Source organism: Sebastes umbrosus, chromosome 10 (assembly GCF_015220745.1).
Source record: "Sebastes umbrosus isolate fSebUmb1 chromosome 10, fSebUmb1.pri, whole genome shotgun sequence".
Taxonomy (NCBI): Eukaryota; Metazoa; Chordata; class Actinopteri; order Perciformes; family Sebastidae; genus Sebastes; species Sebastes umbrosus.
The window spans coordinates 31179943-31207199 of NC_051278.1; the positions used below are offsets into that span (position 1 = coordinate 31179943).

The 27257-nt window shown below is 39.2% G+C and overlaps 1 protein-coding gene across 8 annotated transcripts in view; it reads left to right on the forward strand.

Annotated features, from left to right (window-relative positions):
- Positions 1-3473: 3473 nt before the first annotated feature.
- The window catches only part of cep170aa (centrosomal protein 170Aa), a 66379-nt gene continuing 42595 nt past the window's right edge, over positions 3474-27257 (forward strand). For 6 of the 8 annotated variants that reach the window (XM_037781612.1, XM_037781618.1, XM_037781615.1 and 3 more), the window contains exons 1-3: positions 3474-3643; positions 17912-17971; positions 19122-19258. In XM_037781612.1, the coding sequence (XP_037637540.1) occupies positions 19154-19258 (105 nt within the window). In that variant the 5' untranslated portion in view covers positions 3474-3643; positions 17912-17971; positions 19122-19153. Of the gene's footprint in view, positions 3644-8585; positions 8643-17408; positions 17610-17911; positions 17972-19121; positions 19259-27257 lie in introns of those variants that run through there. The other 2 variants (XM_037781613.1, XM_037781614.1) reach the window with 2 other exon arrangements.

Sequence of the window (27257 nt, forward strand, 5' to 3'; positions counted from 1 at the left end):
AATATCAAACCAAAGCCCCGCCCTGTCAGCCGGTACTTCCAGATATAAAAACCGAGTACTTTCACGTCGACAGTGAGGGAGCGTCATTACGTCATGACGCCAGACAAATTACGGGAGCAGACAGTTTTCGATTTTGAATTCGTTTAGATGGAAAAAAGATAATGTTGTTTCACACTCTTTTTTTGTGGGGGTGTATGTTTAAAAAATATTGAAGATATTTAAAAACTTACATTAAATTGTTGGCAGCATATAACACGTTTAATTCTCAATTTTGTAACCTTAGCATGGTGCAGATTTCCTCAGATTCTCTTCATCTATAGCTACATGTAAACAAACCATTTCAGTAAACTCCAAATGTATTAATTATGCTGTCTCTTTTCAGATGTCTGTAGGTTTAATAAGCTCTTAATCACTGCAACAGTAGCCTATATAGTCATAAGCTGTTTAAAAACTGTTTGTTTTAGCAGAATGAGCCAAGTAAAGGTAATGATGTAATGTTCCTGTATTGCAACATCCTCATTTAATTGGCTCGTTTCTGTATTTGTTTGGTTCCCGGGCATCCTCCGACAGTTGAGCTGCGCATCGTGCAGCAGCCACTGCCTTTATTCAGCATCTATACTATCTATACTATCTATCTATATTCAGCATCTATACCATCGCCAGCTGCGCAGCCCAGCTGATGCTACAGTCACAAAGGACCCTGAAACGTGACCAGTGAGTCCAGGAAACCCGCCCTCCCGGTTCTGGCTTCTGGTCGAGTTGGAAGCATCCATGGTTGTTAGTGTAGACGCAGGCGCTGCTCAGGATCAACTGTGTCAAGCTAAACAGAGACGAAACGTAAAACCCCGGAAGTTACGATATCTGCTTTAAAAATTAAAAGCTATATTTTTGAAAATTAAAATGACATAAGATGCATATCTAATCATCTGATCCAGTCTGTGCACAGTGAGTCAGTTTTGCCATCTGAAGGGCATTTTCTTTGCTGATTTATCTGTAGGTTGTATTTCATCCTGTACAATTTATCCTAACATTAGGAAGTACCATTGCAGCTGCAGCTGATTTATTTTAGTCCAATCAACATGATCATGTTAGTTGAAACCCATATGAATACATAAGTTAAGCTTCAGTTCTTGTAACCTACTTCAGTCAACGACCATCCTATTTTCATGATTCACACTTACTACAGAATACCCTATTAAGAAATCAAACTTAACAAACAAGTTATAAAAAAACAAAATTTATTATGACAAGCATATTTTGGGTAACAACAGTGTACTTTTACAAAACATTTCACCCGAGCTATAGACAATTTAACAATGATACATGGTAACAATAACCATTTTTTGTATTTTTTTATGCTTTAAAGGTCCCATATTATAAAAAAGTGAGATTTTCATGTTTTTTCATTATAAAGCAGGCTTAACTCCTATATAAATATTGTGAAAGAATCAAAACACTCAATCCACAAGGAAATACACACAGCCCGTATTCAGAAACTCTGCATTTGAAACAAGCCGTCAGGATTTCTGCCCATTCATGATGTCACGAATATACAATATTTAGACCCTTGACATAATTTTAAACGTAAACAAATTCTAAATGTGTCCCAGTTTATTCCTAGTTGCAGTGTGCGTGAATGTCATCAGCTGACAGGAAGTACACATGGACCCAAGCTGTTGCCTAGCAACGCATTTCTGTTGCAATTCCGTTGCAATTCCGTCAAAATGCGCTAAAACAGAGCGTTTCAGACAGAGGGTAAATACAGGCATATTCAGGCTGACAGTATGAGGGAAATAACGTTTTTTTTAACATTACAGCATGTTATCATGTTCTAGTAGAAACACAAAATACAAGTATGAACCTGAAAATGAGCACGATATGGGACCTTTAAAGGAAAAAATACAATCTTTTGTGTTAATGACATATTTTCATATAAATATAAAATAAAATAAAAAATCTGCACACTGTTGTTTTGAAGCAATATGAACACTGTTTGTTTATATGAAGTGCTCACACAAATGTGGTCCACATAACAAAGCCGCCTAAAATGTTCTATTTAGATGCAATAATTAAGACATATGCCTTAATTATGATGACATTTCGGAAAGAAGTGAATATGTTAAAACTGTTATTATTTTAATTTTCTTTAGGGACATAGTATTGTAGCTATTTTTGAATATATTTTTCATTATTGATGAGTTATATTGTTATCTATATTATATTTTTAGTTGTGGTGGGACTAGAGGTGCACTAGCTCCCCAGCTAAGCCCTGTACATTCACATTTATGTTTTTATAATTTTATAGTTAAACTGATCAATATCAGAATCAGCTTCAATAGCCAAGTATGTATACATAAACTAGGAATTTGACTCTGGTTTTTAAAGGTCCCATATTGTAAAAAGGGAGATTTTCATGTCTTTTATATTATAAAGCAGGTTTAAGCGATATATAAATGCTGTTAAACTATCAAAACGCTCAATATACGGAGAAATACACACAGCCCGTAGTCAGAAATTGTGTGTTTGAAACAAGCCATTAGGATTTCTGTCCATTTATGATGTCACAAATATACAATATTAAGGCCTTTACACAGTTTTAAACTTAAACATTCTAAATGTGTCCCAGTTTATTTCCTGTTGCAGTGTATGTAAATTACATCAGCTGATAGGAAGTAAACACCCAAGCTGTTGCCTAGCAACGCAACTCCATTGCACCTCCGATGAAATGCACTAAAACGGAGCATTTCAGACAGAGGGTAAACACAGGTATATTCAGGCAGACAGTATGAGGAAAATAAAGTTTTTTTTAACATTACAGCATGTAAACATGTTCTATTAGAAACACAAAATACAAGTATGAACCTGAAAATGAGCACGATATGGAACCTTTAAGTTGCTCTCCATGTACTTACAGTACACACAGTTTACAGCAAGATAGCGATAGGCATACAATTAAAAAACAGGGACAACAAGCTGCAAAAGAAAGGTTAAAATAATCATAGAACTACAGTATTATGTACAAACAAGTAGGTGGAAAATATATTTGTTTATTTATATGTACGTATGTATATAAATATATATATATATATATATATACATGTATATGTATATGTATGTACAGTATGTATGTATATATAACACCTAAACATCTAAATCATATTTTGTCCTGACGTTCATATCACTGTTGTCTAGATGCTAATCCATAGAAATACATGATATTTCCATGTGCTAATCTCTCCCCATATATTTAGTTGAACTACATTTTTGCTTAATCTGTGGTCACATGACTATTTGTGCACATGGTTGCCTAGATACACAATCTGTCACTTCAAGGAAACATATCACTCACAATAAACCTCTGCATCGTGTTTGCTGATGTTATTCTGAAAACCGTGACCGGATGTTGTGATTATCCATCTCCGCCGCTTTGCCGCTTCCTCCAGGATGTTGGTCTGGTCCGCTCGCCGCTCTTTAGCAGGGAGAAGCTGAGTGTTATTGCTGAGCAACGGAGCAACGGAGGGAGAGAAGGCCGACAGAGCGCAGAGAGCCAGACTGAACTGCAGCAGCGGCGGCAGGGCTGGGCTCCACACACACACACACACACACACCTTCTACTGAGACACACACACCGGAGAGGAACAAGGTAAGCGAGGAGAACACTTCACTTGTATTTAGTGAGCAGTAGAATAAGCAGCTAACAGTAGGCTGGTAGCCAGGTGGTCGACCGTTACAAGTTAGCGGCAGAGGAAAAAAGGAAAGAGTCGGTGTTGTGCTTTTGTGCCCTCCCTACCCTTCTAGTGATGTCAATGTGGGCTTTCAGTGTGGATACTAAATCCTCCCGAGGTCACACGGCAGAGCTTCTCACATTAAAACCATCAAAACAGGATTCATATTGAATGTATAAAATGTAATAAACAAGCTCGGGAAATCCCCTGTTATGTTTATAACGGCTAAACACTCTGGTGTGACTCCCTATCGGCTAACTGGATGATGGCTACTGTGGTCTGTTGTCTGTTGTCAGCAGCAGCAGCATGAGCAGCCTGGGTCTGCCCTGCTCCGCCGCTGGAAAGCCACACAGCCTCGACACTTTGCTGCCTCTGTAAAAACACCGGCCACGTTATCCTTCTATGCTACTATTATCTATTATTAGTTATTGACTTGTTCTTTACATCAGTCGCATCCTTGTGTAGCCGCTTGGAGGCTATGGAGACAGGATGCCCATCAGTGAAGGTCGGTTACAGTGGACGCTTTGTGTTCATTTCATTGGAAACAGATTATCCCCAGTGGCTCCTCTTTGACTCTATGTATATTGTCTGAAGGGTATATAATATAGCCTACCGTATAGGCTATGTGGGTATTTCACTATGTAATGTAGGTGCAGAGTGTTTCCCGATGTCGGACCCCCCCTCCTCCTCTTCTTCTTCTGTGTGGAGGCTTTGTTTTCGTGGGGCAGATGTAGCTGGCCTACATGCATCCGCTCTCTTTGTGTTCAGCTTGATTTTTGCTGTCATCATCACATAAGATGTAAAACTTGGGGAAATAGCAAAAGATGAGCTATAACTGCATATACTGACATGTGTCATCACACATTGACAAAGATGCCTTATTTGTATGCATCTTACAAACAAAATTTAAATTTGTGTAATATATTCTAATTATCAGGTGACAGACTATTGAATGAATGATGAATTGAGCTAAAATGCCAGAAGAAGATGCATGGCAAATACTAAAGTTACACAACTGTTCAAAACATTTGAAAGCAGCAGCCTGATTGTATTTATTCATCTTGATCATTTCCCTTAATTGCATCTCATGGTGTTAAAGGTATATCATTGGAGACTGCATGCATTCCTGGTTGGGGTTTATAACACAGTTCCACTGTTGTTCTACTGGACTGATGCGTTCTTGAAAAGCTGGACAGCTATAGGCTGCACATCAGCGAGTCTTGTTAGTCTCCTCCTCCCTCAGCTGTAAGAATTCAAATTTTTTGGGTTTGAGCCATAGAATGTGCAGATGATACCATCCAGTACGGCTTCGCTCCTTTCCCTTCTCCCTTTCACTCTGCCTTTTTCCCACTCCTTCCTGTCCTCTCCGCAAATGTGGTTGCCGGCAGGCTGGATGGCTCAGCGGTTGCATTTTTGAAAACTGTGTCAGTGTCACAGGACGGACTCTCGAAGAGGAAGCAGCAGCAATGTCCTAGCTAGACTGCAGCCCAGCCTGCCTTCATACGTGTCCATTATGGAAGCTTTTCTCTTAATAGTCATAGTAATATAATCTCTCCAGCCTGGCAGGCTGGGAGCTCCGCATTTGCAAATGTGAACCCTGTTTATTGCAATAAATATCTGGGGGAAAAAACAGAGCCTCTCTGTGAATTCATGTTTGATATTCTATTAAGAGGAAAGCTTCCACTACAACAGTTACAGTGCAGATGATAACACAAGCAACCATGTGAATTAATAGAAAATAGTGCACTCACACTTTTTATATCTCTTCGTGTGTTGTTCTGCTTTTGTTCTGACGAACTTGAAAGCTCAACAATAGATTCCTACAGTCACCGAGCTGATTGGTCATAAGTCGACTATTAAGGTTGAGCAGATCAAATACAGTTAAATCCTGCTTCTTCATCCTTCCTGAATGACTTTAAAGATGTTTCTGGTTCAGTATCATGATTCTTATGATGAATGAGCATTGTGTACATGTATTGTAAGGATTGGTATAAGAAAATATTGATAGATACACATGAGTACATGATATTATGTTTTGCGATACTGTATCTATTCTCCAAAACGGCGAATCGATTTTTGGCCCGCCTGCTCTGTTTTTCGGGAGGTTGTAGTGGGCTCAAAACCTAAGGAATCCATTAATACCAACTATGTCCTACTTGCATGCTGCGGAGGAGGCTAAATAACGCTCCAAAGTTACGCAAAATTTTGGCGAGGAAAAACTGGCATGGCCATTATTTTTAAAGGGGTCCCTTGACCTCTGACCTCAAGATATGTGACTGAAAATGGGTTCTATGGGTACCCACGAGTCTCCCCTTTACAGATATGGCCACTTTATGATAATCACATGTGGTCTGGGTCAAAAACCATGCAGTTTTTTGAATGCAGTATAAATTTGTTATTTTTGCCTATTCTAAAAATGACGTGTTTGAATATTTCTGCATACTGGGGTCCCTAAACAGTCTTGGAATTACATAAATTGGGTATTACTGGAAAGCTGAGACTCTTGTGGATCTAATGAGTCCAAGCGTGTTCATGTGTAACAATGTTGGTCCACATAGTAGTCATTTCACATAGTGACTTTTTTTTACTCAGAATTTATACTGACAGTTTCCCCAAAATTAGATTTGAAAAAAATCTCAATATATCGCCTTTACAGTATCGCAATATATTGAATCATTACGCCAGTATCATAATACGTATCGTATCGCCAGAATATTGCCAATACACAGCCCTAATACTAAGGGTTTCCTTCAACAATACGACTCTATTTTCTGTTCTAGTCTATAGTTGGGATTGAGTGATTGTTGACTTTGTTGACCGGACTGCCCACGGCCATTGTGTATAGTAGGAAGTTTAGGAAGTGAGTTCATTTTACTTCAGTGGTCAGGGAGTGTTATTTGTGACTGAAAACAACCTATCATGGAGCTTAATATTCTATTTCATTCTTTTCAACATGTTTCTAAAGTGTTTTTGTAGTACCAGGGTGACTGTGGTTAAAAATAGCAGTGAATCTCACTTCAGTAATCTGCCAGAGTAGAAACTTTAAAAGGGTTATGAGCGTCAGATGCCTGGTGAAGCTCTGGCTTGTGTGCAGAGTCACAGAGAGAAACAAGGGAGGTGAATAGAAAAGTATGCGGTAAGAGAAGGGAGAGACAGGATAGCAGTGCAAAAAATAAGAAAAAACGCATGAAGAAATTTATATACATAATCATCAGCCTCTCCCTTGTTATGGAACATAAAGGGCGTGTCTGTTTTTTTTTCTGCATATCAATCCTCAAAATGAGAAATAAAACAGAGTGACCTTCACATCTGTTTTGGGGTGTAACATACTCTGAGTTTCTGGTATTTTGTGCTTCTTTCCACTGCAGATATTGATCTTGTATTTGGGCAGTTTCCTTTCCCATCTCTCTCTCTGCCCGGCTCCCCCTGATTGTCCTGTTATGCTAACGTTGATGTGTTTTTTTTTTTTTTCCTCCTAAGTGCCAGTGTGGATTTCACTATTTTTGTCTGCTGCTGAGTCTGTTGCTGTGGGCAGTATAAATGCTGGTGTCATAATCAACGTGGCAGGGTTGGCCAAATAGGCTACTAATGTTCCTGTTAAAGGGCCACGGGTCAGTCATTATCTGCTCAGCAGGGGCCACGCAGGGCCGTAAGAGCTCTCACCAGAGCAATCCTACAGTAAACCAGTAGACCACCTGACACACTGGGTGCTTTGGCTTCTGTTGCAATACAGTCTCACGGCAGTCCGTGAAATAGTCACGAAATTTAATCTATTTGATTCGTGTACATAGACACAAAATTTTCCTTTTTTTTTTTTCGTGAACGCTCAGCATGTCTTTCAACAACATGTTTTTCATGGGTTTTCCTACAAATGTCCAGCAACACGTGACACTCGTGTCAATTCCCGCTCCAGTCTTTTCAAAACAAAACTACTTAGTTAGGTTTAGGAAAAGAGAGACTTGGTTAGGCTTAGGCAACAAAACTACTTAGTTAGGTTTAGAAAAAGATCGACTTGGTTAGGATTAGGCAACAAAACTAATTAGTTAGGTTTAGGAAAAGATCGACTTGGTTAAGATTAGGCAACCAAAACCAGTTAGTTAGGTTTAGGAAAAGATCATGGTTTGGGGTTTAAATAACACTGGAAGTGGCAAAACGTAAGTACAGAAGTTAGTTGACAAATAAATCAACTTTGACTTGTGGTTTCATTTGGGACACAAACACTGGTCTCCTGGGCGAAAGTCCTGTGTTTTTTGACCCAATACATCCACCCTGACCTCCTCCCTATACGTGGCGTTCGCCGCTCTTTATACTTCCTGGTTCACAATTACGTGGATTACATACGAATTGATTTTGTGCTGGCCTTCACGAAAAAAAATTGAAATTTGTATCTTTGTACACGAATCAATACATTCAATTTTGTGACTATTTCATGAACTGCATGTGCGACTGGGCTGTCTGTTGGGGGCTGAGGCTCATTTTCATTTGGGATTAATCTGCAGATTATTTTCCTCATTAAATGTTTGGTCTATAAAATGCCAGAAAATGGTGAAAAATGGCCATCACGATTTCATTATGGCCAAGGTGTCATCTTCAAATTGATTATTTTTTCTGACCAGCAGTCCAAAACCCGAAGATATCCGATTTGCAATGATATGAAGCAGACAAAAGTAGCAAATCTTAACATGGCAGAAGCTCGAACCAGATAATGTTTTGTGTTTTTGCTTAAAAAATTACTTTATGTAATCCAGTAATCGATTATCAAAATAGTTGTCGACTAATGAATTAATCAACTAATCTTTTCAGCTCTAGTATAATATATATTGCTCTAACATTTTGATGGTTAATTAAAGTTTGCATATTAGTTTACTACATTGTTTCTTCTGCTCTCATGCCCCGTTGAGAAAACCGCCTCCAGAAGTGAGTTTGTTTCAGCGTATTTTCTGGAAATTGTACTGCACACACGCTTCGGAGAATGAATTACATGCACTGAAAAAGACTATGCTGCAGGGCATGTGATTCATTAATTCCCCTGGATTATTAATAATCTATTTTTTATTATCTCTTTATCAGTACAAGCTTGTTCAGAGACTCCACTAGAATAATAACTTTACTTTCTCACATAATGCTGGAGGGCAGGCTGTGCCGTAGTTATTAACATCCGTGAAATGTAAATGTCTATATGTAGGTCTGTAGGTCATGTGGAACACCGGGGTCACCGAGCAGGTGGTGGGTTTATGTCTTACGGCTAGGGTGTGCTGGGTTGTGTATGATAATAACAATGAAGCAGGCTGTACGGATGCTGGCTAAATGGAGGTGTTTGCTTGTTTGTTCCTCTCGCCAACTGCTCATGTGATGCGTGTGGCCGCCGTTCTGCACCATATGGTCTTTTCTGCTGCATGGGACAGTTTTTTTTTTTTCACCCACAATGCTGCATGTATAAGCCACTTACCACACATAAAGCCACACATGCGCACTCAAGCTTCTGCAAAGTGGAGGTTGCTATACTGACACCATAATGATTTATTACCTCCCTGCATGGTGCTATGGTCCTGTTCATTAGAGATTAATGCTGGTTTATAGTCTTTATCTGGCTGCATAAATTATAAACTATTCAAAATGCACCGTTCAATAGAATGAATTATATATCGATTTTTATTCATGATATAAATGTACATATGATCTTACTGCAATTGCAGGATCCAGATTTACAAAAGCATAGAGGGGATTGTCAATAAACAGGAGAAAAAAGGCAAATGATGCAGTCGATCATTTTGTATGTATGTGTGTATACTGTATGTGTGTCAAAATGTTCCTCCATCCTCACCTCCAAGTAGTGTTTGGAAGCTGGAGGAGCATCCTTGGCTGGGATACACTGTCAAACCACATTCAGCCTCGTGTCACTTAATGAACCTTTACAATGTTAAACCGAAAGTACAGACATGCTCATCATGGATTTTAGCCTCCAGTTGTAGTTGAGGTTTTCTCAAAAGGAGGTCCCTTAAACAGAACATGGCTTGTGATTGTTTTGCTTTTTTGTGGTCTATTCGTCATTTATGAGGAGAGGTAAAGTAGGCCAACTTGATTCAAATGTCAAATGGAATCAAAGACTTGAAGACTGATATCCCTGGAACAGCCATGGCGTGCTCCTTTGTGCTCTCTCCATTTTAGACCAAGAACATTTCATATATACTTTATTATTTATCAAACACTGCTTTTGTGATTGACTGGCTGCCATGTAGAGCTATATATTTGTCACTGAAAATGTGATTTTAAAACATAATGTTCACTGCAGAAAGAGCCACAAAATATAGCTCATGTTAACAACGTGATAACGCAAATTTGTTTAACGCCACTAATTTCTTTAACGCATTAACACGATCGATCTTTCGGAGGTTGCAGCGGGTTCAATTTAAAGCTAGAGTGAAGGTACTGGCATCATAGGAAACTTGAAAACCTAAGAAATCCATTGGTACCAACCAACTGGCTTGTCGTGAAGGAGGCTAAATAACGCTCCTATCTTAGGCAACATTTTGGCAAGGAAGAACGGTCATGGCCATTTTCAAAGGGGTCCCTTGACCTCTGACCTCAAGATATGTGAATGAAAATGGGTTCTATGGGTACCCACGAGGCTCCCCTTTACAGATATGCCCACTTTATGATAATCACATGCAGTTTGGGGGCAAGTCATAGTCAAGTCAGCACACTGACACACTGACAGCTGTTGTTGCCTGTTGGGCTGCAGTTTGACATGTTATGATTTGAGCATATTGTTTTATGCTAAATGCAGTACCTGTGAGGGTTTCTGGACAATATTTGTCATTCTTATGTGTTGTTAATTGATTTCCAATAATAAATATATACATACCTTTGCATAAAGAAAGCATATTTGAGTATTAAATCCTTGACAACATCTCCCTTTAAGGTACATTTTGAACAGATACAAAATGTGCAATTAATTTGCGATTAATCACGATTAAATATTGAACTGATTTATAGATTAATTGATTGAACCCTAGCTCATATATAACTGACAACATTTTGATTCAGTTTGTTATAGGTGTCTGGTATATCATTATCTGCGTCATAGAAAAAGCCCAGTCTCTCTTTTTGTCTGAAGTTTAGAGAGGAACAATAGATTGTATACCTCTTCTACTGTACACTTTCATGTCTGTAAATCTACTGTAGACTCATTGGGGACCAAAAGCCTTTTGTCTGTCTGTCTGTCCGGTTGTCTGTCTGTTTGTCCAGAGGTTGCTAAATTTTTTGCCTGGTTTGTTCTTTACCCCCCTCAGGGTCTGGAGGCTTCCCTTCTCCCAAAACACCTCTAGGATTGCAAGACCGATTCAGACTCCCTGGTCTATTACTTATTGACTGACTGACCTCGGCTTACATCAGCATTTTCAAGGGAATAAGCCCTTGCTTTTCTATTTGTCTTGACCTTCAATGTACTTTCCTTTCATTCTTTTATATACCTCCGAGGTGCTGTCTAGCGCAAGCACCACATACCCTCTTTTCTCTTTGTTTCCATTGTTGCAAAGCTGCAATATTTATTATAATATTTATAACTAGTGCTGTCGATCGATTCAAATATTTAATTATGATTCATTGCAAATTAATCACACATTTTTTTATCAGTTCAAAATGTACTTTAAAGGGAGATCTGTCAAGTATCTAATACTCTTATCCACATGGGAGTGGGCAAATATGCTTGCTTTATGCAAATGTATGTAAACCCTCACAGGTACTGCATTTTATCATAAAAAAAATATGCTCAAATCATAAAATGGCAAACTGCAGCCCAACAGGCAACAGCTGTCAGTGTGTCAGTGTGCTGACTTGACTATGACTTGCCCCCAACTGCATGTGATTATCATAAAGTGGGCATGTCTGTACCCATAGAACCTGTTTCATTCACATATCTGGAGGTCAGAGGTCAAGGGACCCCTTTGAAAATGTCCCTGGCAGTTTTTCCTTGCCAAAATTTTGCGCAAGTTCAATCCAAATCTAAAAATCACAAGTTGTGTTAAAAACAAATTTGCGTTAACACATTATTATTGCTATTATCACGTTAACTTTGACAGTCTTATTTATTACATTTCAGGTCCTACTTAAATTGTTAATCTACAAGAGTCATGTTTTTTCATTTTTTCATTCTGGCAACATCTTTGATACTAAGCTGTCTTTGCTGTGGTGTTTTTGCGCTCCACTTCCAAGAAATAATTCTACAATGAGTTAGTAACATGATATTCTCCTCAGATTTCTTTTGTGGAAAATGTAATGCAGTTACTGCTCTTTTCTTCCTGTTCAGCCAAGAGGGCTACTGCTGCTCTGGCTCCTGTAACTACTGAGTGCTATTTATATCAGAACAATCAGCTTTTGCTGCTGTTGTAAACATTAAATACATCACCTCCTGTCTGCCAGAGGATTTCTTCTTGGAAAGACCAACCAGACATGGAACTTTAGAGCAACAAAACCTTGTCAATTTATTTACTTTTTTGATTTCTCAATCGGTGAGTAAAAAAATATGACATTCAACAATATCTTTCTTTTGTCATTGCTACTTCCATTGGAAGCGCTTCACATAGGGTGTTATCTAGCCAAGCTTAACTTTTTGAGTGTTTTTTAGCATCAGCTGTAGCTGCTGGTGAGTTTTAATGTCGCTACACTGAGATAAAGCTACATTTTTTACAATGTAGGCAGACAACCACACCCTTAGGCTAAGTTTGGCTCTCATCATAAGACCACATGGAAATGTGTGTGACGAGACGTATGAGTTGTCCGTCTGACTCTTTCTTCTCTGTTCTTCCTCCCCTGCTGTCTCTCTCACTTTGGTTTGCTTAGCATGTGTGTGTTTGTGTAAATCTGTGTGTGGAGGCTACACACAGCATCTGTCAGTGTGTGTGTGTGATGCGGTCTGAGTCAGCTCTCAGGGTCGCTGTGGTGATGTGACGGTTTGGGTGGTTAGGCAGATGAGTAGTGCTGTTGCATCATCCTGGGATACGCACTGGAGCCAGATGCTATGCGGAGAGCAGCGGCCATGTGTTGGAGCAAAGAAACCTGTTAGATGATGATGATGATGGCAGTAAATAAAGTGGCGCTCATTGATATTCCTGTTCACTTTCAGCTGTTGTCTGTGATTGGCTGGTTCGGCGTGGAGGGAAGAGACAACAGAAGAAAACTGCTTATACAACATTTAGCTGGAAAACGGAAACATGGCTGTAAGAGCGATTAGTCACAGCTAATAAATCAGATTATCCAGCGCTGCTTTATAATCACCCCGTTTATTTTCAATGTCTGAACATTTCATTATATAATGAATAATAATAGCAGTGCTCATACTCATTCGCTTCAAATCTGCGCCTTTGTTAGTGTTTTAAGATGATTTTCCTCATGACAGCGTGATTCTATTCCTTTGAGCTGTGAATGAAACGAAAGCCTCACTATAGATGTTTTTTTCATTCATGTCACAGTCATCAAATGAATATCAGATCTACCGTGGCCTCAAAGATGAGTGAGTCCACTACTCGTGTCCACTACAGGAGGTGCAGTGCATGCTTCCTGTTTCTTCACTGCCATCTCCTCCAGACAAAGCATTCACAGTCATCTTGGAATAATCCTCCCCTTTCACTCCTTAATTCTCTCTCTCGCTCTCTCTCTCTCTCTCTGTGTGTGTGTGTGTGTGTGTGTGTGTGAGACAGAGAGAGAGATAGAGATAGTGTGGAGGTCTGGGGGTTGGGGAATTCCTGCCAAAACCATGAGGTCACTATTCGTCCTTATTAGAAGAAAGGCACTTTATTAATCCCAAAGGGGAAATTACATTTTTTCACTCTGTTATATTTACATAGTACATAGTACACACAGGCCCCAAATACACACACATGCACAAACAGGACCATTATACATGCATTGATTGAGAGATGGCAGAGCGAGGGGGCTGCCTCTGACAGGCGCCCCGAGCAGTTGGGGGTTTGGTGCCTTGCTCAAGGACACCAGTTCACACTCAGTACTTGGTCCATAACCCCAGAATGAATGTTGCTGAAAGAGTGGAATGGAGATGAGACCGACCCTTAGGTGGTAACAGTTTGAAATGATGTATTACCAATATTTAGAATCAAGCATTTTTTGCATTTCAGATGATAACATGTAGGGTTCACTGCTGTCTGTCTGTCATTGTAAGTTAGTAAGTAAGAAGCAAACAATGTTTAAGCACAACGGTTGGAATGAACGCATTACCCAAATTACAAAAAAACAAATAAACATATGTTCTCATATTTTCCCGTTTTTATTGGAATTACTTGTGCAAATAGTAATGATTATTTTCTAGAGCTGTCAATCGATTAAAATGTTTAATCGTGATTAATTGCACGATTGTCCATAGTTAATCACAATTAATCAGAAATCACACATTTTTTTTATGTGTTCAAAATGTACCTTAAAGGGAGGTTTGTCAAGTATTTAATACGCTTATCAACATGGGAGTGGATAAATATGCTGCTTTATGTAAATGTATGTATATATTTATTATTGGAAATCAATTAACAACACAAAACATTGACAGCTATTGTCCAGAAACCCTCACAGGTACTGCATTTAGCATAAAACAATATGCTCAAATCATAACATGGTAAACTGCAGCCCAACAGGCAACAACAGCTGTCAGTGTATCAGTGTGCTGACTTGACTATGACTTGCCCCAAACTGCATGTGATTATCATAAAGTGGGCATGTCTGTAAAGGGGAGACACGTGGGTACCCATAGAACCCATTTACATTCACATATCTGGAGGTCAGAGGTCAAGTTTCCCTCGCCAAAATGTAGCGTAAGTTTGGAGTGTTATTTAGCCTCCTTCACAGCAAGCTAGTATGACATGGTTGGTACCAATGAATTCCTTAGGTTTATCTAGTTTCATATGATGCCACAATCTATTGAATTTGCGTTAACACGTTATTATCATGTTAACTTTGACAGCCCGTATTATTTTCATTATTGATTAATTTAACAACAATGGAAAAATATGCATTGGAATTTCCCTGAACCCAAGGTGACATTTTCAAATGACTAATTTCTGACCAACAGTCCAAAACCGGAAGATATTTCATTTACTATTAAATTCGACAAAGAAAAGCAGCAAATCCTCACATTTCAGAAGCTGGAACCAGACAATAGTTGGCATTTTTGCGCAAGAAAGATTCTGATTAATTTTCTGTCTTCTGATTAATCAAGTAATTGTTTGAGTTCAGTGGGGTTTTTTTCTTGATTATCCAGATGGAGGGACACTATCTTTTGCTGTTGAATTATCTAATTGTACTTTTTCAATGCTGTGAGCCCCACAAATTTGATTCTATTCACCTCCATTGTATTGAGGTGGAAGCAGAAATCTAATAGATATCTCAAAATCTGTCTCAAGCTATCTGTATGGCTAGACACCGCTAGAGTTAAGTGAGAAAATATGTTTTTTTGTATTTTGGGAGAAGTGACTATTTAACATCAGGACTGTAAGGAGCACATGTGAAGCAGACAGTATATCCTTCTCAGCTGTATCCCCTTCATCAGACATACCACTGCATGCCTCCAGCTGTGCCATGTCTTTCATGTGTGATAGCAAGAAGGTTTTTTTAATGGCACCACACAGGCTGGTATGCATCGTATTCAGGCTCCTCAACCACATTCTCGTTAACGTTGAATTCTGCAGTGAGTGTGCAGCGGTTATTGAGACGGCGAGCCTTCAGATGCTTCGGTTACAGCGGGGAGGGGGAACCCACACATAATTATAGTGTAATGGCAATGCTGCTGTTGTTCTTTTGTTGGCTTTCTCTGATAATGTGTTCATAGTGTGTTGTTCCAGTGTAGCATCTAAACACAATATCTGTTCTATATCCATAATATCTATGTGTGTATACTGTATGTGTTGCCATGGCTGGTGAGCACTGTTATAAATGGTGTAACATGTTAACCAAGCAGATGATATAAGAATGAGATACAGAGTCTGGCCGGTAGGGCTGCACAATTAATCGAATATTAATCGCGAATCACAATTTTGGCTTCCCACAATTAAATGAACGTGATCGCCTGAGATATTGACGTTTAAAATGTGCGTTTTGCTCATAGAACACTCTGCTGCATATCAAATCAAGTGCTTCCTAAACAGCCAGCCACCAGCTGGTGGTTGAGATGTTTGGGCTTCGCTTTAGGGTATAGATATTATCTATACAACCGGTGTGTTTATGATTAAATTGAGAACACAAAAATGTTTATCTAGCTCTTAATGTTGCTAATTTTGCTCTCAAAGTGCACCAGATTGAAGCATTAAACTGTAAAATGTAGCTAACAAAGGGGTTAGGGTAAATATTCCTGTATTTTTCCATATTGCAATATATATATATAGCAGAAAAAAATATTGCAATGTCAGTTTTTTTCCAACATCGTGCAGCCCTAATTTTTACATGAGCAGGAATGTAGCACAGCATGGAAGTGAAAGCAGTGCTCTGTTTATTTTAATGTCAAAGTGCAATAAAAATATGTTGCCGCTTTAAAACTGAGTCTGTTACAACTTCCGAAAGATGGAATAGCCGCCGGGCTCGACAGCGGGCCGTTGGATTTTTAAGAGGTCAATTAAAAATCGATACAGTGTTTCGGAGAATCGATATAATATTGCACAACATAAAATCGCGATACTCGTGTGTATCTATATTTTCTTACACCCTTAGTCAAAAATGTTTTTTTTCTCCTTTTCACCCAGGCGTATTACAAGAGTAATTTTTGTGAAGGATGCATACATTATTCTGGTTAAAGTTAGGAAATTTAATTCAGTTAAGATTAGTGTGTGCGTGTGTGTGTGTGTGTGTGTGTGTGTGTGTGTGAGCCTGCACTTGTTCCAGGATCATTTCTTGTGAGGGTACACACTAATTACATAAGTCTGGTCAAGTTTGGATGCAAAACAAAAAAATAACAAATAAGAAATATCTTCAAAACACATTTATCTATGAGAACATGCTGCTGCAGATTTCTTCTATCACACTGTTTTACAACTGTCTAAAATTTCCTCATTAAATGTTTCACATGTCATATAAATCGTTGGATATTCTGAGCCGTTACTGTGATGAAAACTGATCCCATCATACATCAGAGACAGCTGTTGCTTTGGTGCAGTCATGTTCCCAACAGCGCCGTGTGAGCTGTCAGAGGTGTGCAGTTGATTAAAATTTTACCCAGAGGATTATTGAGTTGGTATACCAAGTGCTTATGAGGTCAAGTGATCAAGAGCTTAGCTCAATAATCTTTAATTCCCTCTCTGACGGGCTTTTCTTGGCACTTTCGACACACGACAGAGCGCCTGTTATTTTAGCGCCACTTGAAATTACCATGAAAAGCGTCCATTTGAAAAAGCCATGTTTGATTTTGAAATTATGAAGAGTATTAAAATTGTCTAAACCTCGGTATAAACGTCAACATTAAGGTGTAACCAAATGCAGCAGTCTTTTAAAATGTGCTTCATAACAGAGACAACAGAGGCTCCACTCTGTTTTGTTGTCATCTTTTGACAGCTGGAAAAATTCAATTATGAAAAGGTGCTAAAGTTTACAACTAGTGGCTCGTCTAGACACCATCAATTTTATAGCCAATCAGTTAGAGAACAGATTAGAGCCCATAAGCTAGTTCTGCTTTATCTGTTGTTCTTCCAGGCCTGGGCGGTTGGGAAGTCAGCGTGGCTGGCTTTGACCTCCTTTCCAGCTCTTCTGGAAGAGAGCGAGGGGAGGAGGAAGGCAGGAGGGAAAAATAAATGTCCTGCTGGGGAGGCCAGCCAACATTCCTACATCACTTCCTCCTCTAACATCTGGCAATGATCAGGGCAGGCAGAGAGGAAGAGAGGATGCTTCTCACTGGTTGGCTCAGTGTTCATTTCCAGGCGTAGACAGAGAGATATCACATTGCAAGACCACTCAACCTCATTCCCCCTACCAGCAAAACAAAATGAAGCGAGATGGAGTGTTTTGAGTCAGCGTATCTCTACCAATGTTTACACTTTGTCTGTGATTATACTGTCTTCCTTTATTGCTTCACATCTTCTGTCATACATCCTGGCTATTTATATCATGTTGCAAAGAAATAAATTGTATATGTTTGCCTGCTTCTGTGAGTATAAATGAAAAAAAAAACAAGCCTTTCCTTTCTTCTCCTTCCTCAGGATGGCCTAGCTGTGTCGTGTTGTCAGCAGTCGATCAGCAGTGAGCTATCTGGACCAGAGGTGTGTAATAGAACTCACTACTTTATTTCCCAATATTTAAAGTGACAGTAGGCAGAATATTTTTTGGCATCATTGGGTAAAAATTCCATAATAACCTTTCAGCATATTGTAATTCAAGAGTTCTGAGAGAAAACTAGACTTCTGCACCTCCTCATGGCTCTGTTTTCAGGCTTTAGAACATCTAGCCTGTGACGGGACACTTTGGCCAATCACAGGTCATTTCAGAGACCGTTCTTATTGGCTGTTCATTCAACGTAGGCAGCTGTCAATCACTCGCATTTCTGATCAAATGGTCAAACTAGGCAGCGCTGATCAAATATGAATCAGTATTCTGTTACTGTAATGCCTATTTCTCACATAAAATGTTTTAAGGAACATCTTGTAGTGCACTGTTTAGCTGTAAAATGAGAACGTTTGCTCTGGCTGGCGGGCGAGTCGCAAACGTTCTTGGTCACGAGTGATTGACAGCTGCTCATATGACTTGTTGTTTTCCTCCGGTCTGTGAAATCTTGCAGATGCCATTAGGAGCACTGGAGGACACAGAGGCACATGATTTGTTTCACTTATTATCTGTCTCTTGCACTACTGTCAGGATATAGGGACTGTTTTATAAACAAAAACTTGTTTTAATCATATTTGCTCCAACCTGCCTACTCCAGCTTTAAAACAACTTGTCACTAAAACAAGGCAAAATAATTGTTGTCAAACCTCAGAGCGACCTTTGCAAATATTCAAATTTTCTCTCTTCTAAAAAAACTATTATTTGATTGACTTTTACATATTGCAAGGTTGACTCTGATAATGGAACAACAATGGAACCGCACAATGTGCAACCAAATAAATTATCTTCTTTTACTTGTTTCGGCAGAGAGACTTGCTTTTATATTTGAATCCCTCCTTGTTACAGTCTGTTTTTTTAGAGCACTGCGTATGACTGGACTTAATTGGTACAACATAACTACTATTCCTGCTGTCATTTTCTATATTATATTCAAGACGTCCTGTTTCAGAACTTCTGTAGATGTGAGTTAGTTTACATGATAAACTAAGAGCACTTTAGATTCTGAGACGGAGGATCATTCTCAGAACTGTTCAACTTGTTGACCTACCGATTAGCTGACCTACTGCTTATTTTCTTTTGTCCCGATAGGTGTGTAGCAGAGGCAGCAGCGGGTTGCAGAGATGAGCGTGACCTCGTGGTTCCTGGTGAGCAGCGGAGGGACTCGCCACAGACTCCCCCGGGAAATGATCTTTGTTGGCCGGGATGACTGCGAGCTCATGCTACAGGTGAGAATGTTTTGGTTCTCCGCTGACAGCGGCTTCGGTAAACCTGAACGGGCGAGATATGTTTGCTGCCTTTTCACCCACTCTCTCTCTTTCTGTAGACATTGCTGTCTTTATTAAAGGAAAATAGCAGTCTGATAGCACTCTGAGTCTTAGTAAGTTACTAAGTTTTAAGATAATAATAATAATAACCAGAGAACACACAGAGCCTGACACTCGTGCAGGGGGTTCCTCTCAGTCATATAAATAACCTGCTGACCTCACAGCAGTCTGTTTCATAAGCTAACTGCTTACTGAGTCTGACTGAGGACACTTCAAATGAGCCTTCAATGCTCATGCTGTTGCTCTTGCAGTAGCAGAACATGTTTATATGTCAACATGTTGGTGTGTGTGTGTGTGTGTTTGTGTGTGTGTATACTGAGGTGGTGTCTGTGCAGCTGTGCATACATCCAGGAAGACCATGTGTATGCTAGCTCATGTGTACCTCTGGTCACTGCACTATTAATAGAAAGTGGGGCAGATACCTCCTGAGTTAGATCTTATCTGACTGAGTCGGTTGTAGTGGGTAGAGTGCGCATCCATGGCAGCGGTCTCTGTTATGACATTACTTGTTGAGAACAGTTTTTACTGGTACCAGTGTCTGTCTGAGAGTCTGATTCTGAAGAAGACATTCAGGACTCTCACTGATGTTTATTCATTTTACCGTGTTGGTGGAGAGTAGCCTCACTTTTCACATTGGCCTCTTTATCTTATGAAATCACTGTGGCTGTTTACAATATTGTCACACTAAATTAGATTTATTTTGTGGTTTCTCTCTATACATGCTTTTTAAACATATTAAAACATTTATTTTTTATAGTAGAATTGTTATTATCTAAAATAAATCTCGCTCCATGCCTTCTCGATATCATTTAGTCCCATTGGGGGCATTTATCCTCCAGACTTCACGGATATATAGAAATGTAATCCATTTATGGGTTTTCTGGGTTGAAGAGGCCGAAGCATAAAACAGAATAATAAAATCACACAATATATATTTCATTTGTGAATGAACAGTAGTTCATGACCGATTAAAGTCCCATTTATGTTTAATCCGAGTGCACAGTACAGTGACCTTTTTTATACAAAACTTTCATTTTCACTTGAGAAGTTTTTAAGCTTTAAGCTGTTCATCTGTGAGACAGAGTTTATCAGCCTTAAAATAGTCAGTGTGGTACCTAGTTTTTTTAATTTTTTTATTTAAAACCTCACGTAAGGCTGCATAGTTCTCAGGCCACATATATACAGTACAAAACAAACCATTTCCTGTTGTATTGTTTTTAGCATTTCATCATGAAATAGCCATTTGAATACAGGCTTTTATTATTTGTCATAAGAGTGTCTTGGACTCCCCCCCTTTTTTGAACCTTTGTGTACCTCACCAAAGAGCACCTTCATCACACTGATTTGAACTTCCGAGCACTCTGGACTTTTACCCTTTTTTTAACATAAATAAATAAGTTTGGGGAAACAAATAAGGAGTGAAATGCAAAGGGAAAATTAATAAATAAATGCATACATACACACGTAGGCAAAATTGTTGGTACCCTTCCGTTAAAGAAAGAAAAACCCACAATGGTCACTGAAATAACTTGAAACTGACAAAAGTAATAATAAATAAAAATTCACTGAAAATTAACTAATGAAAATCAGACATTGTTTTTGAATTGTGGTTCAACAGAATCATTTTAAAATTGATGACAAATCGAAGAGACGGATAATACGAATGGTAACCAAAGAGCTCAGAACAACTTCCAAAGAGATTAGAGGTGAACTCCAAGGTCAAGGTACATCAGTGTCAGATTGCACCATCCGTCGCTGTTTGAGCCAAAGTAGACTTAATGGAAGACAACCGAGGAGGACGCAAATCATAAAAAAGCGAGACTGGAATTTGCCAAAATGCATATTGACAAGCCACAAAGCTTCTGGGAGAATGTCCTTTGGACAGATGAGACAAAACTGGAGCTTTTTGGCAAGTCACATCAGCTCTATGTTCACAGACGCAAAAATGAAGCATACAAAGAAAAGAACACTGTACCTAATGTGAAACATTGAGGAGGCTAGGTTATGTTATGGGGCTGCTTTGCTGCATCTGGCACAGGGTGTCTTGAATCTGTGCAGGGTACAATGAAATCTCAAGGCATTCTGGAGCGAAATGTGCTGCCCAGTGTCAGAAAGCTTGGTCTCAGTTGCAGGTCATGGGTCTTCAAACAGGATAATGACCCAAAACACAGCTAAAAACACCCAAGAATGGCTAAGAACAAAACATTGGACTATTCTGAAGTGGTCTTCTATGAACCCTGATCTAAATCCTATTGAACATCTGTGGAAGGAGCTGAAACATGCATTCGGAGAAGGCACCCTTCAAACCTGAGACAGCTGGAGCAGTTTGCTCACGAGGAGTGGGCCAAAATACCTGTCGACAGGTACAGAAGTCTCACTCGATTGAAGTGATTGCCTCGAAAGGTTGTACAACTAAATATTAAGTTAAGGGTACCATCATTGTTGTCCAGGCCAGTTTCATTAGTTTGTTTTTTAAAATGATTCTGTTGAACCACAATTCAAAAACAATATCTGATTTTCATTAGTTAATTTTCAGTGAATTTTTATTTATTATTACTTTTGTCAGTTTCAAGTTATTTCAGTGACCATTATGGGTTTTTCTTTCTTTAACGGAAGGGTACCAACAATTTTGCCTACGTGTGTACATACATTTAAAAATGAATATAAAATAAATAAAAAAGAAATGCATAAATAAATAAATACAGTTTAAAAAAATGCAAAAATAAATAAATACATTTAAAAATGAATAAAGATAATACATTAATAAATAAATGGGAAAATTAAACAGAAGACTAAAATTCAAATGAATACAAAGATAAATAAATAAAGAAGCAAATTAAAACAGAAATATCAATTTATGTCACATTTTATCAATTAATTAATGGCTACATTTATTTTTAATATTTGTTTTGCTACATTTAATGACATTTATTTATTTATTGAGTAATTTATTTAATCATTCTTTTGTTATAGAAATTATATAGAAATACTACTTTATTTATGATGACATTTCACAGTTATGGACAGCAGCCTAAATCCTCTCACAGCCCGGTTCTGTGATGAGGACACTTCAAACACTCTCTCTAATGTGTCTCCGATGACCTGAGGATCTTCTCCTCCTGCATGTGTGTGTATGTGTTATCCTTTTGATGTCTTTGGAATGATAGTATGATAAGGGAAATCTTCTTTTTGTGTGTTTGTGTGCCACTTTGTGTAGCTGCTTACAGTTGTCCTCCATGTGACTGCTTTAGCTAGCCAAGGCCTGATCACATGGCTAAATGTTAGGGGCTGCTTGTGTCATGCACCAAATAAAACACACAAACACACTCAAATATGAAACTTCAAATGATTGTAGGTGATTGTTATCACTCTGTTGCTCACTACAAGCTCTGGCCTCATGATCACATAAGATTCCTACTTTATTTATTTGTTGAAAAGAGGAAGGAGTGCAATAAATACAGGAACACAGTCTCCATGATGTCAGCCTGATTCCTGTAAGAGTCAATGAGGCTCTTTCTGTCTCTCAGAATGATACGCTTTGGCTCCTCACTCAACTCATCTGCATTGTGTGTGTGTGTGTTTCTTCTTTCCTTGATGAATCACATTTGCCTAATGTCTTTATCTCTTCCTCTTCTTGTTGTCATTTTGTCTCTTTAGCCAGGTTTTCACCAAAAGAACTACTTTTCAAGGAACTAAAAGGTTCCCTCAGCCCACTGTTATGTGGTTTCCACCGCGGTCTAAAGACCTGTGAAGATTAGGCAAATTAGTCCGCTGACGTATGAAAAAGCAACATGACATGTGATGAGGGCTGCTGGTGGTCACAGTGGTAAACACACTCTGTAGCCTGCAGTTCAGTGTGTCCGCCTGTTTACTCTAAAAAACACGTTGGAAAAAAATGAACGGTATTGTCTCACTGCGACAATGATATTTACTGCTGCATATACTGTATTTACTGATGCACGTTGGATGTAATTAATGAAATGCAGAAGAGGAAAATGAAACTAAGAGCGTCTGTGTCCACAGAAAATCAACTGTAGAGTGTTTTAGGGTTATTCATTTGTGCTTTAGAACGTTAACACCGTGAAACAATCAGAAAATAACTTTTCTTTCTGTCATTCACAGCACCGCCGCGCTACGTCTCTCTCTCTTCTACCGCTTGTTCTCTCAGCTCGCTCGCACAATCTCTCTCTCTCTCTTTTTCTCTCTGTCTTTTTTTAAATGAGTCTAGAAGCCGACAGCAGAGCCTAACTTTACTTTTAATGTTATCAAACAGAGAGAAATGTTCTCCCCTCGTCCTAAAATGATTCTAAATCAATACTAGAGTTCTTCCTTGTTTTATGAATGAAGTGGTACAGTTGTAGCAGCAGTGCTGTGTGAGTGTTTAACCAATCAGCGACGAGGATCCCTGCAAACTCCACCCCAAAAGTTCCGGTACTTTCAGAAAGTACCACCTCCCGACCAGGGCTTTTCTGGGGGGTAAAAAGACCACGTAAAATGTCCCCAGAACTTAATTTAGACCCTGGTCCCTGCGGTCGAAATGCAGTGAGTTCCTCAAAAGGTTCTTAGTTCCTGGGGAAAGTTCCTGAGGAAAGTTCCTGCGGTGGAGACGGGGCTTTTCTCTTTCACTCTATGCACAAAATGAATTCAACTCCTACAAGCACTTTTTGGGAACGTTTTCTATATCTGCTCATTTTGAACACTTTGTTTTCACTTCAGATCTATTTACTTAGCTGACACTCACTTTTTTGTCATGTTGAGCTACTCCACATCTGTATTCTAATTTGCCTCTGCACATATTCAGTTGGTCAGCAGTATATCTGTGTTTAACAGCATGAGTGTGCTCTATCCTGTGATGTGAGGTACAACAAGCAGCTCAGCTCGTTTCTATCCTGTTTAATCTGGCCTAATCCCACTAAGGTAATCTGTTTGATGGTTGGCTCTCTGGAGTGGCTTCCCTTGGCTTTACGTCAGCAACACTTTAGCCATTTTCTTGAGATTTTTATTTCAGCACGTGGCTGCAGTCCGGTTGTCTGCAATTGGGTTGTAGAAAAGATTCATATGAGAAGTTATACAAGATTCAGCTCCCAGAATCAGCATTGACTGACTTCAGCACAATAATCTCATTCTCGCCTGAATCTAACTGTACTTATATTCTGGTTATTGATCTTTTTTATTTTCACTTCCATGTTGTTGAAAGTGTGTGAAACATGAGTGAGGCGACGCTTCAGCACAGTTAATGGATTTGTTAGATGGACTTGTGTTAAAGAGGACCTATAATGCTTACTTTCAGGTGCATACTTGTATTTGGGGTTTCTACTAGAACATGTTTACATGCTTTAATGTTCAAAAAACGCTTTACTTTTCTCATACCGGCTGTGCTGCAGCACCTCTTCTCACTCTTGGTCTGAAACGCTCTGTTTGAGCTCCTGGACCGCCCTCTCAAAAAGCCCAGTCTGCTCTGATTGGTCATCTGGCCCACTGTTGTGATTGGTCAACTGAACCAAACTCTTTGGACTCCGCTCCAGCTCTGTTCTAACTACTTTTGTTTGAGGGCTTGCCAAACTAGCCGCTTGGAAGGTATTATGCAAATGGTTACTTGGTGACATCACCATGTTACGGAAGAAAAGGCGGGACTTCAATCAAGGCGTTTCAGGCCGTTCAGGGACAGTGTTTCTTTCGGGGAGAGGAACTCCCTTTGTCCTGGACTTGTGCCTTTGTAACTCTGCAGACCTTTTACGTGCACAAAATATATATAATATAACACACTAAAGGAAGATAGTGATAGATTTTATCCGTGTTTGGTCACCATTGGAAAAAATGAAGGCTGAAATTTGAAATCCAGTCGCTCCATGTAATGAGCTAATCACTGAGAAATGTTGTACCTCACTGAAACATCAGGCAAGCAGCTGCTAAACACAGCAGACTTTTGAATCACCACAATTAGAATAGGATCTGCTTGTGCCGATATAAATCAAACAGTTCCATGACAAGGTGTCACTTTGTTGCTTGTGTTTTATTGATGTGCCTTATCTGAAGGGCATTCCAACACACACTTGGAGACAGCAGCAAATTTGCTTATCAGTCAATGTCAAATACATGCTTCTAGATATGTTTTGAAATTCAGTGACATATTTGTGACATATTTGCCAAATACCACAATAACATTCTATCTGAGGCTAACACTCACCAGACAGAAGGTTGCAGTGTTTGTGCTGAAAACTATTTATCCTCAAAACAGCTGATAGGCTCATATCTGAACACCACAGAAAATCAATACTTTTACCCGCAGTCCAATTTGCTCCACTGTTTTCCCTGCACGTGAGTATGTGTGTGTGTGTGTGTGTGTGTGTGTAGGGGTTCTACTGTAGTAGGTTTTGGTTATTAGCAAAATAATTAATAAATAATAATAGAATTATTAATATTAATAAAGATTATCAATAAACATCAATAATAAACGGGGCACCACCCTGGAATCAGGGACCAATGACCAAAACGTTAATATAGTCTCATTATATATGCTAAACTATCAATTTGGAACGTTGATTAATAATTAAATTAATAACTATAACCAAAATAGATAGTAAAGGTTGAAGGATATCGGAGTTCTTGACATAGCAGAGGTTGGCATTATTCACTCTTGTGCAACATTAAAGAGACCAGCATGTATATTCCACAAACATTTATTTACAAGATAATAAAGGTTCAAAACACAATATTAATCTAACTAAATAACTAAACTAAACAAACCAAACACAGTGTGTAAGTATGTGTGTGTGTGTGTGTGTGTGTGTGTGTGTGTGTAAGAGAGAGAGAGGGAGAGAGAGGGGGGGGGGAGACAAGATGGGTTCTTGTCTCAAAATGTCTGTATGGCCTACAAACAAAATGGCGGGCACTGTAAAACTACAAAGATGGCTGAATCAAAGATGGCGGAATCAAAGATGGCCATCAGCATGTCACCACATGACCTCTTTGTTCTTCTGAGAAGAAGGACAGAGAGGGGGGTGATGTGGGGGTTAAGATTATCTGAAGCTGTATGTTTATGTTTAACTAATTCACAGTTTCTGTATGTGATCTTAATGTGTGTTAGATATGCAGTGGGTTAGAAAAGATGGTTAGTTGCATGCAAGACCTTGTCTATGTGAAGCATAAACTAAACACATCAGATGTGGCGAAGCCAGTTACCCAGAAATCAAATACAGATAAATCACCGCAGTCAAACTCAATGAATAACATTAAACCAAATCAATACAAATACTTTCTAGAAATCAAAGTTGGACAATCTTGCTCAGCCCTGTGCGATTGCTAATGCTAAGGCCCAGTACGTTACCGATCCATGGAAGAACAGGGTTCGTGATTCCATGTGTTGAAGTTGTGGTTCCAAGTCAAAGAGGTCGTCTTTGCTGTTAGTTTGGTGCTAACTTCTTTGCTTGATAGCTTGAAGTTAACTGGTGAAAAGGGCAGAGCACTCGCGTCTTCTGCCGTTTGGTTCCTTGTGGCTATGTCTGTTTCCTAACGGGACATAGAATCAGAGAGCAGAGCTGCTTCCGGTCTGAAGCGCAGCATCTCACCTCCAGCAGGTCAGCTTGGATGAGAAGGTGAAGCAGAAAGAGTCGAAAGAGGAGGAACAAAGAACATTCCTCTGGTTTTGTTCTGTGTGAATTTCACACCTAGGTGTGAAATGTTACTGTAGCCAATGAGGACTGAGATGAGTCCTGTGGTCAAGGATCAGGTTACTGAGGTCATGAGGTCACTTGAAACCAGCCAGATGCTGGGTCCCTACATGTGTGTGTGTGTGTGTCTGTACAGCTGTGGAGGTGTTAGTAGGTTGTGTGCAGTGTCAGCGACATTGAAATACCTGCTGATATGCTTCAAATTGATAATATAGTGCATATCATACATA